The 14089-nt window shown below is 53.5% G+C and overlaps 8 protein-coding genes across 8 annotated transcripts; 6 read left to right on the plus strand and 2 right to left on the minus strand.

Moving 5' to 3' along the window:
• Positions 1-691: 691 nt before the first annotated feature.
• BBK36DRAFT_1109385 (hypothetical protein) lies at positions 692-2490 on the plus strand (the record flags this gene model as incomplete). The annotated part of the gene is made up of 4 exons (XM_024889468.1): positions 692-884; positions 950-1113; positions 1196-2078; positions 2135-2490. 4 exons carry the CDS (start codon positions 692-694, stop codon positions 2488-2490), a joined length of 1596 nt encoding a protein of 531 aa, XP_024754332.1.
• Positions 2491-3217: 727 nt separating this feature from the next.
• BBK36DRAFT_1176318 (hypothetical protein) lies at positions 3218-4069 on the plus strand (the record flags this gene model as incomplete). The annotated part of the gene is made up of 4 exons (XM_024896011.1): positions 3218-3308; positions 3369-3730; positions 3784-3962; positions 4055-4069. Exons 1-4 carry the CDS (start codon positions 3232-3234, stop codon positions 4067-4069), a joined length of 633 nt encoding a protein of 210 aa, XP_024754333.1. The 5' UTR covers positions 3218-3231.
• Positions 4070-4622: 553 nt separating this feature from the next.
• BBK36DRAFT_1176323 (hypothetical protein) lies at positions 4623-5153 on the plus strand (the record flags this gene model as incomplete). Its single annotated transcript, XM_024896012.1, has 2 exons — positions 4623-4709; positions 4785-5153. The coding sequence occupies 2 exons, from the start codon at positions 4623-4625 to the stop codon at positions 5151-5153; spliced, it is 456 nt and encodes a 151-aa protein (XP_024754334.1).
• Positions 5154-6143: 990 nt separating this feature from the next.
• BBK36DRAFT_1176326 (nucleoside diphosphatase) lies at positions 6144-8330 on the plus strand. The gene is made up of 2 exons (XM_024896013.1): positions 6144-6168; positions 6303-8330. Exons 1-2 carry the CDS (start codon positions 6165-6167, stop codon positions 8306-8308), a joined length of 2010 nt encoding a protein of 669 aa, XP_024754335.1. The 5' UTR covers positions 6144-6164; the 3' UTR covers positions 8309-8330.
• Positions 8331-8835: 505 nt separating this feature from the next.
• Positions 8836-9471, minus strand: BBK36DRAFT_1165494 (hypothetical protein; the record flags this gene model as incomplete). The annotated part of the gene is made up of 1 exon (XM_024894785.1): positions 8836-9471. The coding sequence occupies one exon, from the start codon at positions 9469-9471 to the stop codon at positions 8836-8838; it is 636 nt and encodes a 211-aa protein (XP_024754336.1).
• A 989-nt stretch (positions 9472-10460) lies between these two features.
• Positions 10461-11611, plus strand: BBK36DRAFT_1165495 (hypothetical protein; the record flags this gene model as incomplete). Its single annotated transcript, XM_024894786.1, has 2 exons — positions 10461-10501; positions 10624-11611. 2 exons carry the CDS (start codon positions 10461-10463, stop codon positions 11609-11611), a joined length of 1029 nt encoding a protein of 342 aa, XP_024754337.1.
• Positions 11612-11852: 241 nt separating this feature from the next.
• Positions 11853-12379, minus strand: BBK36DRAFT_1109391 (RNA polymerase; the record flags this gene model as incomplete). Its single annotated transcript, XM_024889469.1, has 2 exons — positions 11853-11958; positions 12030-12379. The coding sequence occupies 2 exons, from the start codon at positions 12377-12379 to the stop codon at positions 11853-11855; spliced, it is 456 nt and encodes a 151-aa protein (XP_024754338.1).
• Positions 12380-12889: 510 nt separating this feature from the next.
• Positions 12890-14068, plus strand: BBK36DRAFT_1137658 (PAXNEB-domain-containing protein; the record flags this gene model as incomplete). The annotated part of the gene is made up of 2 exons (XM_024893184.1): positions 12890-13325; positions 13395-14068. 2 exons carry the CDS (start codon positions 12890-12892, stop codon positions 14066-14068), a joined length of 1110 nt encoding a protein of 369 aa, XP_024754339.1.
• Between the last annotated feature and the right edge of the window lie 21 nt (positions 14069-14089).

Below are 14089 nucleotides of genomic sequence, written 5' to 3' on the forward strand. Positions count from 1 at the left end.
CCGTACCTAATCCAGCTGCACTCGGGTCTAGATTGTACAATTGGCATAATGACTGGGTTGTCCCGATTTCCTAGGAGTATTCGGCCATGGACAGAACGTTGGGACAGACTTTCTCCTTTCAGTAGAGGGCAAAGTAGGTATGGCATCGCCTGTGCAAAGCCCCTCCATCGATCCTCTCCTGAAGCCGTCAGTGCCATGCAAGATCTTCCCGAAATGCACATGGCAGATGGTCGTCGCACGAGGTTCCCTAACACGCGCCACGAATAGTAGAACAATTATTGACTGGAGCTCCCATCACTGCCTAATCCAGCCTAACAGCACATTAGCATTGTTCGACTAGCCTATAATGGGCAGCAGTGCTGTAAGAGCTGCCACCAGCGCCCCTCGATAGCTCCAGTCGGTACCTTAGTACCTTACCCAATCCCCCGGTATGATGATAAGCATCCAACAACTGCATCAACCATCGCCAGCTCGTGCCTTCAGAAGCTCTTCTTGGCTGGATTCGGTCATTATCATCACCACTCCGACATCCGCATCATCCTCACTCTCTCAGCAGCACTCACCCATCTGCACCACAGTCACATACGCAGCGTGCCTCCTCCAACTACCCCGCAACAGAGCAAAGAGCCCAAGCAAGACACCTGGTCAACCTCAACCAAGGACGGGCAGCTCGGGCAGCGCTAAGCACAGTATGACAGACATCCTGGCACAGCAAACACCTCTCACACTCCTCGGTCCCTCAGACAAGGAAAAGAAGTATGACCGCCAACTCAGGCTGTGGGCGGCCGAGGGCCAGGCTGCCTTGGAATCGGCAAATATTCTGCTCATAAACTCGGGACCAGGCACAGCTGGCATCGAGACTCTGAAGAACCTTGTTCTACCCGGTCCGCCAGTCCCTTATCCAACCTTTGGGTTCGAGTGTGAGCGCTGACCTCTCTCATTCACTCAGGGATTGGCAAGTTTACTATTGCCGACAATGCAACTGTCCAAGATGAAGACTTGGGCGTCAACTTTTTCCTGGACGATTCATGCCTCGGTCAATCGAGAGCTCAGTGCTGCACGGAACTTCTCCTTGAGCTCAACCCGGAGGTGGAGGGAGTCTGGACCTCTAAAGTGACAGTACGTCTCTCACTCGATCTCAACCTCATATTGCCTCGCATGGCCTACTGGGAGACCTGGCACTAATGTGACACAGGATCCCGCCAGCCTCCAGGAGCTGCTTGGTTCACCAGAAGTATTTACTATGATCATGTATAGCTTTCCTCTACAGCCATGGATGCTTGAAGCCATTGAGGCATACGGCCGCCAGCATCGAACGCCGCTCGTCGCTATTCACTCAGTGGGCTTCTACTCTTACTTCCGCATCACACTGCCCGGTACCTTTCCCATCGTTGACACTCATCCCGACGAAACTGCAACGACAGACCTCAGGCTTCTCGCCCCTTGGCCGGAGCTCTCTCAATTTGCAAAGGAAATGACCAAAGACATTGACAACCTAGACCACCATGACCATGGCCATATCCCGATGGTTGTGATTTTGCTTCACTATCTGGATAACTGGAAACAGCAGCACAATGGTGCTTACCCACTCTCCTATAGTGAAAAGACGGCATTTCGACAAATGGTATCAGACGCCATGAGGCGAGACAACCCGGAAGGAGGAGAGGAAAACTTTGAGGAGGCTGTTGCTGCTGTTATGAAGCATGTCAATCCGCCGCCCGTCCCATCATCGCTCAAACAGGTCTTTGACTACGAGCACAAAGATGAACAACAAGCCAAGTCCAGTTTCTGGATCATTGCGGAAGCCATGAAGCAGTTTTATGCTGAGCACCAACGCCTGCCCGTCGCTGGTGGCCTGCCGGACATGAAGGCGGAGTCTAATGTCTACATCAAGCTGCAGAATATCTACAAAGACAAAGCTCGGCAAGATGCAAACGACGTCTTGGCCAGAGTCCGCAAAATCCCAGGGGGTGAAAACATTGACCTGGTAGAGGTGGAGCTTTTCTGCAAAAATGCACGCTTCATCAAACTCGTCAATATCGCGGAGGAGAAACCCCTGAGTCTGGAGCAAATCATTGGTAGGCAGACCAGCTGGATACAACCATGTGTACTAATGGCTAATGCGGACCTTTAGAACGCGAGCTCAGCAATGACGAAATCGCTGCTATCGCGGGGCCAGAAATGCCATCCTCCCTGATTTATATCTACCTGGCTTTGAGCGTGCTATCGCATGATTCGATAGCCTCAGCTGATGAAATCACAGCTGCGGTCTGTGCCATGGCGCCGGCTCTCAAGGGCAACAAGCGCTTGACTAAAGTGGCCCAGGAACTGTCGCGAGCAGCTGGCGGGGAGTTGCACAATATCTCGGCCGTAACTGGGGGGATGGTGGCACAGGAGGTCATCAAGATCATTACGAAGCAATACGTCCCCATTGACAACACGTGCATATTTGACGGAATAGAAAGCCGATGCCAAGTCCTGCGGTTATAGTCTTGAAACGTATCGACGCAAGAGGAGAGAGACGGAGTTGATGGTTGCGAGGGCGATGGGAGGCAAGTCGACATGGAATGGCATATTCGTGGTATGGGGAATCACTTCAGCACATTAACAGCAATTCAATGATACATGTGACTAGATATTTACACAAATGGGGAGTCTTTATTTTCCTAATTCGGCGGCTCTGGAGATAGATACTTATCACGTTGACAGCTGAACAACCCCTGAAATTGACGGGAAGAAAATCGCCAGCATGAACTTGGGTACCAAAATGAAAGAGCGGAATCATTAATTTTGAGTTGGATGAGAATAAGGCAATAAGGTAAGAGAAGCCAAATGGATGGAGTTTGACCATGGAAGAGGAAAGAAGAGGCTTCGTGTGGATGCCAGGCAGGTGCGAGCTGTACAACAAATTTTGTATCAGAGGGCAACTGCCTTGAAGAAGCTTGGCAGGACAAAAGGAAGGTGCGTACCGAGAACATTTGATAAAGCAGGCTGTCTCGACTTCAGGGAAAGGGACGTCCATCCATCTATTGCCGAGCCGCAATGTCTGCTGGCTCAAGCGGTCCGCGTGACATTTACATTCGGATTCGGCCAGCTTTTCAACCTTCACGTCGATTGGAAACTTCATTGTCGTTGCGGACCTACCGAAGAAAGCTGGTACTATTCTCCCTAACTTGAGACCCAGATACACCGTTGATTGCAACGGAAGAGAGACATTAGACATCAGCACATATGGAGAACACGCTCACTTGCAACAACCTCAAGTGCAGAAAGGAGCTGACCGATCGGGCGCTCGTGACGACTTGCAGGTTAGCCCTGACGAGCCATTCGTGATGAGGAAACGGCGTTAACGACTGCCCTCAAACCAGTCACATATTCTGCATTGAATGCGTTCAGCGACTCGGCCTCATAGGGCAAGATAACCAGAGACGCAACACTTGCCCTGTATGCAACGCCCAGCTGGCCAAGGCAGAGGATATCGCCTTCAACAATCTCAACCCCACTGAAGAGTTCAAAACATGCGTGCTCAGCGGCTTGAGCCCCAACATCGTCATGGAATGCGCAGGACGGGCCATTAGTTTCTGGGCGTATCAAACAACCCAGAACCTGCATTACCAGCAGTACTTGTACAAGACACTCTCGGAAAAGTACTCGGCCTTGTGGGCTCGATGTGATCAGATCAGCAGGGACTCGGATGCCAAACTGAACAGTCTGTGCGAAAAGCTAGAGAGTGAGCCATCTGAGAAATCCTTTCCCCTACTGTGAGCTAGCTAATCCAGACAGGTGTGACCGCCTCACGAGATGTTTTGCAGCGGAAGAACGAGGAGCTCGCAGAAGCATTCAAAGACAAGAGTCGGAAGCTGTTCCAAACGCAAGAGCTTTATACTAAAGTCAAGAGGAAGGCCGAATTGGGCCGGATTGAGCGAGCGGCGTCGGATGCTGTGGACAGCTCCATTCGTTCAGTGCACCCTCCCGTCATGAACACTCAGGAGACACACACCTTTCTTCCTCCGCAATTTCATGAACCTAATGAACGAAGCTATCCTCGCAGTAGTGGGTTGCGATTTGATCCTACGGGACTCATGTCGGGCCTAACAGGGCCAAACCCTCAGCAGCATACCCCCGATGGTCAATGGCCGAGGAAGAGAACGCCATCTCACGGTAAAAAAGCCCTCTTCGCAGCTGAAGTAGCCCTATACTGACCCAGAATTATTCTAGGCTTCACGCCAGAGGCTCAACCATACCGCCAACCTCCCCACGATCGAGGACGGGTAGAAATTCTCCATCCTCACATCCCCAGCAACACGGGGTTGGCTAGGGGGGATAGTCTGAGAGCATCGGGAGTCAACTCGCCGAGTTTCCCCCCTCGGCGCGATGCCTGGGCTGGCGTCGGCCTCTCATCTGGTCTAAAGGTTGGCCAACCAACAGGCCAAACAGGGCTGAATGGACCACTGCGAACTCTGTGATTCGAGGTGCATGGCTACCCGATAATTGGCGAGATATTCGCAGGCATTTATGGAGAGGGGAAATTGTATGTACGGGTCGCGGCTTGACATTTCTTGGAGTGAATTGGAACGAAATGTGAACAGCCGTCCAACCAACTCAGAAGCCGATGTTTCAAAATGGGCGATTCTCTTTCAGGTCAAAGCATCACCGAGCTTTCGCAATTGAACAAGTTCAACAGCAAGATTACCACGACAACGGCGGACGTATATTTAAATACAAGATACGATGCAAATGTCGATTCCATTTGGGTACTGGACGTACCATAAATCACAGGCCAGGAATTCTCTGTACATGATCCCCATGGTAGCATGCAGGCAAACACAGCACAAGCTCCGCACGCTCCAGACGAGGCAACCTTTGTTACGGCCACCAAATCCAGGTTACGGCGACTCATGAGAAGTAGGGCGTGCAGCCTCAGATTCCGCAGACGTCGAGCGGAGGACACGGTCGATATGGAGGCAGCAGAGAAGGCCTCGAAGGAGGAGGTTAATGCGAGGATAGCACAGAGCGCCATGGAGGATGCGATGGAGGAGATGAATAGGACGCTCGCCATGTGGGACTGGGACAAGATCAAGCGGGAGATGGACCGGGAGAAGCTGGGGACGCTGGAGGAGGCGCTAAACTCGCATCCGCTGCCCTGGACATGAGAGCTGCGGTACGATAACGCGAGAGAGTTGATGTCACAGGATGCTTCTGCTTCTGATCAATTAGTATCGGCGGGGTTTATACGAGTGGGAGTTGTATCACAGGCAAACAAGGAAACGAACAGCTTGAAAGATGCAGAAGTGATGGGATGGGACGAGATGAAGCTACTGCAGGTGGCTTCGTATTCTATCTTTAGCAGAGGCGGCGCTGATAAGGCTGGGGATCGGAGGTATCCAATACTTGCAGACAGGCGAATGAAGAGCGTTTGAAGCGTTGGCAGGCATGTGTGTTGACGTGAGACCCTGAGTAGCCGCGACTTGCCTCGCCGCATCTGGACATGGCGCAATGGTCGCTAGTGGTGGTGCGGGTCCTGCAGCGTGAGACGTTCAGCGCCTCTCAGTGGCTCGACAAGCCGCAAGTCCACGCAACACCGAGTCGCAACCTTGAATTCTTTGACTTTTCTTCCCCTTCATCATCTCCATCTTCCCCAGTCTCCTTCGCATCGTGTCGCACCACGATTGCCGACTTGTCTCTCGTTCAGTCGCTTCAAAATCTCGACCCTCAGATCACAGCTCCGTATCACAATCTCCGTCAATTCGCTCGCTAGCCTTTCTCTGTTTCGATACCCCTGCAACCCGCGAATCCTACGATACGAATTCTTATCGCCTAATAATTGCGCCCCTTCGAGAAGCCTCCATTCCTCGATAACAGCTTGACCTGCCACTCTTTTGCTGGCGCCAACCGAGAGCAACCGAGAGACGGACGGACGGACTCTTGCCAGCAATTCTTGGCTTGTCTCAACTTTCTTTGCGACCTTTAATCTTCGCCATTCCCTGCCGCACCGGCGACGGATCGACAACGACACGAGGCGATTCGATCCGTTGCGCTTTCTCGCCTTGGCTGGCGGCTATCAGTCCAACAAATCCTACAGTCAATCACAGACCCCGTTCGATTCGATAGGCGCTGCGCGCGACGAGACTTAATCACTTTTCCTTTGCAGTTTGCATGCTCTCATGGGTAAGACGCGACCCTCGCTAAATTGATTTATGGAGGGAGGAGGAAGAAGTAGGACACAGAGAAGGAAACACAAAGACGAAACGGAGACGTAGACAAAAGACGGCGCTTCTCGCTAACATGATGATGCTGCGCAGGTCAATACGGTGTGATTCTCGATGCCGGCTCCTCGGGCACCCGTGTGTACGTTTACAAATGGAAGGATCCTAGCAAGGCTGTCAAGGAAGCCTCTGCCTCCGATGCCCACATACTGCCGAAGCTGAAGCTCCGCAAGAGCAAGAAGATCCATCCCGGGGTGTCTACCTTTGCCGACAATGTCGCCTCCGTCGGGCCCGATCACCTGAAGGCGCTCGTTGACACCGCGCTCGACGAGATACCAGAGTCGCAAGTCGCCGAGACACCCATCTTCCTCTTGGCAACCGCTGGCGTTCGATTCCTGCCGAAACACCAACAGACTGCGCTGCTCCAGGGGATATGCACATACCTGCAAGCCAACACGCGATTTCTACTCCCCGATTGTGCGAGCCATGTCCAGGTTATATCTGGCGAGACGGAAGGCCTATACGGTTGGATCGCCGCCAATTATCTGCTTGGCGGTTTCGACAAACCCGACGAGCATGCGCATGGCAAAGGCCACCATACCTATGGCTTCCTGGATATGGGTGGTGCGTCAGCCCAGATTGCCTTTGCGCCAAACTCGACCGAGACGGCAAAACACGCGAATGACCTCAAGCTGGTTCGACTGCGCCGGCTGGATGGCTCTCCTCTGGAATACAAGGTGTTCACGGCCACATGGCTTGGCTTTGGAGCGAACAAGGCACGGGAACGCTTCGTCGAAAGCTTGCAGGAGCAATACAGTGATGCCAAGGGCGACATTCCGGATCCCTGCCTACCGAAAGGCTTGCGGACCTCGATCACGGGCGAGCCTCTTGGTGGCAAGAAAACATCAGATGTTGCGCTTGTGGGGACAGGCGCATTCGAGGAATGTCTACGCAAAACGTATCCCTTGCTGGGCAAGGACGTTCCATGCGAGGACGACCCGTGTTTACTCAACGGCCAGCATGTGCCCGCCATCGATTTTGATGTAAACCACTTCATCGGCGTCTCCGAATACTGGCATACGACACATGGCGTCTTTGGTCAGGAGAGCAAAGTCTACGACCTGATCGCCTACGAGCAGGAAGTCAATGCATTCTGCAGCCAGGATTGGTCAGTTATTGAAGATGGGCTTGACAAGAGAAAGAAGACAATGGAGGAGAAGGCGGAGAATGCCAGGGAAGCCTGCTTCAAGGCGTCGTGGCTAATCAACGTGTTATATGAGGGAATTGGCATTCCGCGGATCGACCTAGGGGACGTTGCCGGCACAAAAGGGAACGCGACCAAAGGAGCTGGGGAAAAGGCAAAAGACAAGGGATACCTGGACCCTTTTCAGCCCATTGATACGATTGGCGGCGTCGAGGTCAGCTGGACTCTGGGCAAGATGGTCCTCTATGCAGCCGGACAGATTCCCCCACAGGGCTCAGAACTGCCTGTCGGGTTTGGAAGCAATACAGGATCGGAAATCCCCGCTGATTTTGAATTTGCTGGTTCCAAGCCCTTGCTGCCTGGTACTTACGACGATGACGACGACGACGACGACGACGTCCTCCTGAGCCGGTCTTCACCTTTTAAGGGTCTTTTGGTCTTCATCTTGATCCTCCTCCTCATCGGCTATTTCCTGAAGCGAACCGAATGGGGGCCTAGGGTGTTGGGCAAGTTCCGCCGGTTTCGAAAAGGCAGGAGTTCGTCGTTTGTCAGGAGGCTTTTCGGTAGAAACTCGACTACTACCTACGAACGGATCATGGAGGAAGGCGATGCGGCTGAGTTCGAGCTCGGGGGCACGGAGTCTGATGAAACCGACGGCTCAGACGGCAGCGAGACACCACGGTCTGCTAGAGGCAGCCGCCGGCCTGCCCTGGCAGTGACACGAACGAGCCCCGAGCTGCGGCCGCCGTCGGTCATGGACCGGCACGGGCTTGTTGTGCGGACGGAGAGCTGCGAGCGTCTCGCCCCGACTCTTCAGATGCTGAACGCTGGCCGTCGCAGTAGGACGGGAAGCCCAACACGACTGAAGCATTCGATCGCGATACCCCAGGAAAGCTAGCGGCGACATTCCTGTCGAGGCGGTTCCTCCGAAAAAACGTTCATGATTGTATGATACACATGTCGAAGCCTCTATGGACTCTCACAACTGTCGGCTTCTTTGTACATCTCCATCTGTCTTACTTGTGCTTCCCTGACAGCTCGAACAGCGGCAGGGGTTCTTGGGATTTTGGGTAAATAGGGGGGTTCTGGCGGAGCAGCGATGCCTCCTAGCCGAGCTTGGGAAGTGACGCTCGCTCTTTCACCAAGCAGTTTAATTACGTTTTAACAATCAGCTCTACGCTTTACGCGAGCCTAATGTATAAATGCTCTTCTTGAGCCACAGACTCAATACCAATTTGCTCCAGCGCGTGTCTTCGAGATCAAGATGGTTTCAGTCCCGTACGGTAAGCTGTATGACGGATGGATGAGCGGAAGATGGAGAAGCAATTATCATTCGCTCTACGCTACAAAAGGCAAAAGGCGAGGCATTGGTGTGTGTAGATGTAGGAGTGTATAGATGTAGAAGATGATTTTTGCAAGATGCTTTCAGTCGGACTGCTTCTCGAGGAAGCTCGGATCGGAGCGGATTCGTGATTCGAATTTGCGCCACCACTCCTCAAAGGCCCGGAGAGGGACAACCTCGACGCCGCCAGGCCCTGCCGTTCCGCTGAAGCTGGCGAGGAAGTTGAATGCGTTTTGGATGATGCGCTGGGCGAGGACGACGGTGGAGACTGATGATGAAGAGGAGGAGGAGGTGGAGGAGGAGCCTTGTGTCGCTGCTTTGCTGGCGGCGAGCTCTTGCAGGCGCGGGGCGACGACTTCGGCGGGCTCGACGGAGATGCCAATCATGAGGCCGCCGTCGCTGCTACTACTGCTAGGATCTGATGTTGTTGAGTCGGCGCCGGCGACCTTGAACATGGCGCTCTCCTTGCCGGGGCCGATGGCGCCGAGGAAGCGGAAGTTGGGGGTCGCGCTGGCGGCGGCCTCGCGGGCGGTGGTGAGGTAGATTGCGGCGGCGGAGTCGGCGGGCAGGGCGATGCCGGGGAGGAGGAAGACGACGATGTGGGAGAAGGGCTTTGTCGTGGGGAGGGCGTAGAGGAAGGAGGTGGGGGAGGGGGAGGAGGCCGGGGCTGTGATGAGGGGGTGGCCGGCGGGGACGATGCCGAAGAGGGGGGTTGACATGGTTCGGTTCTCGGTGTTGTAATGTTTTTTTTTTTTTTGGTTGTTTGGTTGTGTGTTTTGCGTGTGGTTGAGGCTCGTGATGGTGGTTTGATGCTTGGTGACGTCGGTGGATTTGTTGGTTGGGGTGGGAAGCTCGAGTCGGGCGGATTCTGGGATCGGAAATGGTGGCTTGCTCCCCTTGTCTGTTCTGCTCGTTGAGACTAAGGTACTTTTTGTAATTGGCCGCGGCGGTAGAGGAGATTCGTAGGCGAATGATCTAGAGTTCAAAAGATATGGGAAGAAGATTATATGGATGATGGAACGAGCTCGAAGCAAATGTCAAGAATTGAGTTGCAACAAGATTGATCGGCAAGAATATGGCCAGCAATTGTTACCCAACACAGTTAGTCGAAGGGAGAAAAAAAAAGGAAAAGACAAAGAAAAAAAAAAAAAAAAGAGCAAGCTCCAGTGCTTTTCGGGCCAGGAAGGTAGGTAGGGGTACTCTTGTATGTGCTCCGCGACTGCCTCGTCAAAGAGCCCCGGTCAACCAACCAACACGTCCGAGGCATTAATTCTTCCTTTTCCCTGTTCTTCTACTTTTCACACAAGAGTGCACCAATGATATGAGAAGGCTGGATTTCTAGGTTTAATTTTGTGTTGGTTTTGAATTCCCGGGCTTCTCCACGTCGTGAGTACATCCGTTAAGTCTTCTTGAGTTTGTTGGTCGGTTGCCTGCCTGTGAGCCTTGAGGCTTCTCTTATTCCGTTACACCCACGGAGATGAGGATGAAGAGCCTGTCCTTCTGTTCTGCCTAAGGCCGGATGGTGTGATACTTTGATCGCGTGATGGCTTTGCTGGAGGCTTAGACTTCTTCTTGCGGATATGGGTACACAGGTAGAAATAAAATATCTACAAAGATCCCGTCATGCTCCAGTCACCACAAGTCCGTCCAGTGTTTATGGAACTGTCTAACAGCCACTTTACACAGATAGCAAACATTCTGGAGCATCATGTCGAAGAGTTATCTTGAGCTGATTGCAGAGACGGACCAGTGCGTACCCGATGATGCCATCTTTTTTGCCAAACGCCATGAAAGCAGCCCCCTATCTCATCCAGTGATGAGACTCTCACCACAACTGGGCTAGGTAGTCGCTGATAGAAGTACCCGTGCAGGTTTCCATACGATGACGATCAGACGGTCGAGGCCAAGGCCCTGCGTGACGGCTTGTTCAAGCTACTGTGGGAAGATGAAGACGGCCAATATGCCATCGGCTACGTCCGGGACTGGGTCATCGATGAGCTGTCCAGAACGCCGCAAGACATACGGGGCGACATGCGCCTAAACACATCCGACCGGACCGTCATGCTGTTCTATACACCAAAGACGGAAGAAGAGCGAACCCGTGCCGTCACCGCGCTGACTGGCTATTGGCGTGAGAAGGGCATCTTCAAGTCACTCAAGGGCTGGCGCAACGAGCTTTGGCCGGTGTATGATCGAAAGGGGGGGCTCATCTTCAGCGTGGAGAGGGCTGCCATGGGCCTCTTTGGCACTGCACGGTATGGCGTGCACATGGTTGCCTACGTCCAGCATCCAACCGCCCCCTACGGCATCAAAGTCTGGGTGCCAAAGCGAGCAGCCGACAAGTCAACCTTCCCCGGCATGCTGGACAACACCGTGGCTGGCGGTCTGATGACGGGCGAGGACCCCTTTGAGTGCATCATCCGAGAGGCAGACGAAGAGGCGAGCCTCCCCGATGCTCTGGTCCGCGGCAGTGCTGAATGGGTTGGTAATGTCACCTACATATACATCACCGAGGCGAAGCACGTTGGAGAGGATGGCTACATTTACCCCGAGTGCCAATGGGTCTATGATCTCGAGCTACCTGCCGACGTCGTGCCCCTTCCAAAAGATGGCGAGGTCGAAGAGTTTCGGCTGTGCGACGTGGACGAGATCAAGAGGGACTTGCGGGCCGGGAAATTCAAGCCCAATTGCGCACTGGTCATGATCAACTTCTTCATCCGCCAGGGCATCCTGACCGAGGCCAACGAGCCTGAATTGGCTGCCATCCAGGCAAGAATGCACCGAGAGCTTCCCTTTCCCGGCCCGCATCAGAAGGATTGGCCTGGCTCAGTGGCCAAGCAGGCGGCTAAAGCAACATAGGCTGACTGTTGATTGATATCCCTTGATTTTCTTCCCTTACTCCTGTCTTTTATATGGCATGAAGACGTATGGCGGCGATGATGATACATCTCTCCCTCTTCTTGACCTCTTATTAGATTCTCTCCCAATGAAACGCCGATTTTCAGGTTCCCTCTATTTGAGCTCGTAAATGAAATGTTTGATGTGATTAAATGTCCCCGTTCGCCCGATTTTTGTAGTTTGATGAAGAGGATACCGCTCTTTACCGCTTGACCAACAGATAGACATTGTCGACTCGTAGAGGGGTCAGCTTCTTAACCGGACCCTGCAGAGCCATGAGCAATCCGCCGAATGAGACGTAGGCGTTTCTACAGAAGAACAAAAAGAGTCAGCCAGCCTGTATTCTCAAATCTTACTCTTGGGAAGGGCTTGCACATACATTGTGTTGCCGTCAAACGTCTCCTCAAATTTGTAAATCTTGCCATAGCACACATAATCGTACAGGTCGGCGAGCGTGGCCGGCGCATCACCGGCCTTGCCGACGTCGCGCCAGCCCTTGTCGTCCTCCTTGGTGCCGTCGGGGGAGAGGGTGGTGGTGAGGACGACGTGGAGGGTGTCGGAGACGGAGCAGGGGAAGAGCTCGATGTTGATGTCGAGCGTCATGACGGTCTGGGAGTCGCTCGAGGTGCAGGATATGCGGGCGACGCGGTCGTACTTTGACTGGTCGTAGTCGGTCACGGTGAAGCTCTCCTCGAAGAGGGTGGCGTCGCCGCCTGCGCCGCCGGACATGTTGAGGGATTCGAGTTTGAGTATTTGGCTATTTAGGTGAATTGGTTATCTGGAGGTTTGGAGGGCGGGATTGGCGTCCGGTGATGGGTTGGAGGGATCCGGTTTGGTATGGCGTTTGGGAGGTTTGTCTGATGTTCGCCGTGGAAATTTATTCTAGCTGGAGGGGTGCTGATGGGCTGCGGCTGTGTCGGATATAGGGATAATATGCAAGATTTTGGGTGCTGGGCAATAGTGCTGAATCGGGGCAATTAAGGCTTGATAAGATAAGGATTTTGTGTGTATGGTTTTTGCAGGACGATGCCAAGATGCGTCATGGAGTGAAGGAAAAGCGCTGATCATGGGCTACCTTGTTTATGAAATTAAATATTCCTTGTTCATATACCTTTGATTCCATTTTTGAATGAGAATTCAGACTGGATACGAACCCTACTGGAGTGTATCCGACGTTGCGCCTTGAACAGCAACATAAAGACGACCCCTCAGGAGCCAGACTCCAACAAATATCCAGCAATGTCTTTTCGGAAGCGGAATACAGTGATTGGTGTCTCCGGTGCCGCACCAGAATTACAGCAGAAGAAAGTTTCAGTCCCGGGGACTCGGCCTTCGCCCCATGACGGACGACTCACCACCTCCACGGGAACGTCCTCCCTGGATCAGCTGCTCGCGGGCCATGCTGGACTGCCCGTGGGGACGAGCCTTCTCCTTGAGGAGTCTGGAACGACCGACTTTGGAGGGATCTTGCTGCGCTACTTTGCCGCTGAAGGGCTGATCCAGGGCCATTCTGTACATGTGCTGGGGTTTGGAGATCATTGGCGGCGTGAGCTTCCAGGGCTGGCTGCGGAGGGCCGGTCCAAGGAGAGCAGCAAGAGCTCCGGTTCGTCGGACAGCAAGATGAAGATTGCCTGGCGATATGAGACGCTGGGCAGTAGAGCGGCACCCTCACGAGGTAAGCATGCTCATGCATTCATCTACGGACCATGTACTGATAATGAGTGCAAAGGTCCCTCAATAACAGACTCATCCGAAGGGATGGCCCCTTTCTGTCACAGCTTTGATCTCTCAGCGAGGTTGGACGACAGCGTCGCCCAGGGGCAGTTTCACACCACACGGGGCACCGGCATGGAGTCAAGCCAGTCGATATTCCGGCGCTTTATCAGCGATGTCACCACCAAGATCAAGAGCTCGCCTCCCACCAGCATTCACAGGATCGTCATTCCCAGCTTACTCTCTCCAACGATTTATCCGCCTTCAGCTTCTCGCCCGCAAGAGGTGTTGCAATTCTTACACCAGATCCGAGCTTTGTTGCGGCAGGACCCCTCGAGGGTCGTTGCCATGATGACGCTGCCTACCTCTCTATATCCCCGGTCAACGGGGCTGATTCGACGGGCGGAGCTCATCTGTGATGGCGTGCTGGAGCTGATACCGCTTCAGCAGCAGCCTCAGCACCCCCCTGAGCGGAACTCGGCCAACGATACCAAGGCGCAGGGGCTCTTTAGGATACATTCGCTGCCCATCTTCCATGAAAAGGGAGGAGGATTGGAGGGAAGCTGGGTGAAGGAGGACATGTCGTTTAAGCTGAGCGCTTCGAGCGGGCTGGTCATCGCGCCGTATAGTCTGCCGCCTCTGCTGGATGAAGACGGGCCTTCGGGTGCGCCATCGAATGAGAATAAGCCAAAGCTGGACTTTTAGCTTGGTTACTTCTTTTCCCTC

The sequence above is a fragment of the Trichoderma citrinoviride genome, assembly GCF_003025115.1.
Source record: "Trichoderma citrinoviride strain TUCIM 6016 unplaced genomic scaffold BBK36scaffold_1, whole genome shotgun sequence".
Lineage (NCBI taxonomy): Eukaryota > Fungi > Ascomycota > Sordariomycetes > Hypocreales > Hypocreaceae > Trichoderma > Trichoderma citrinoviride.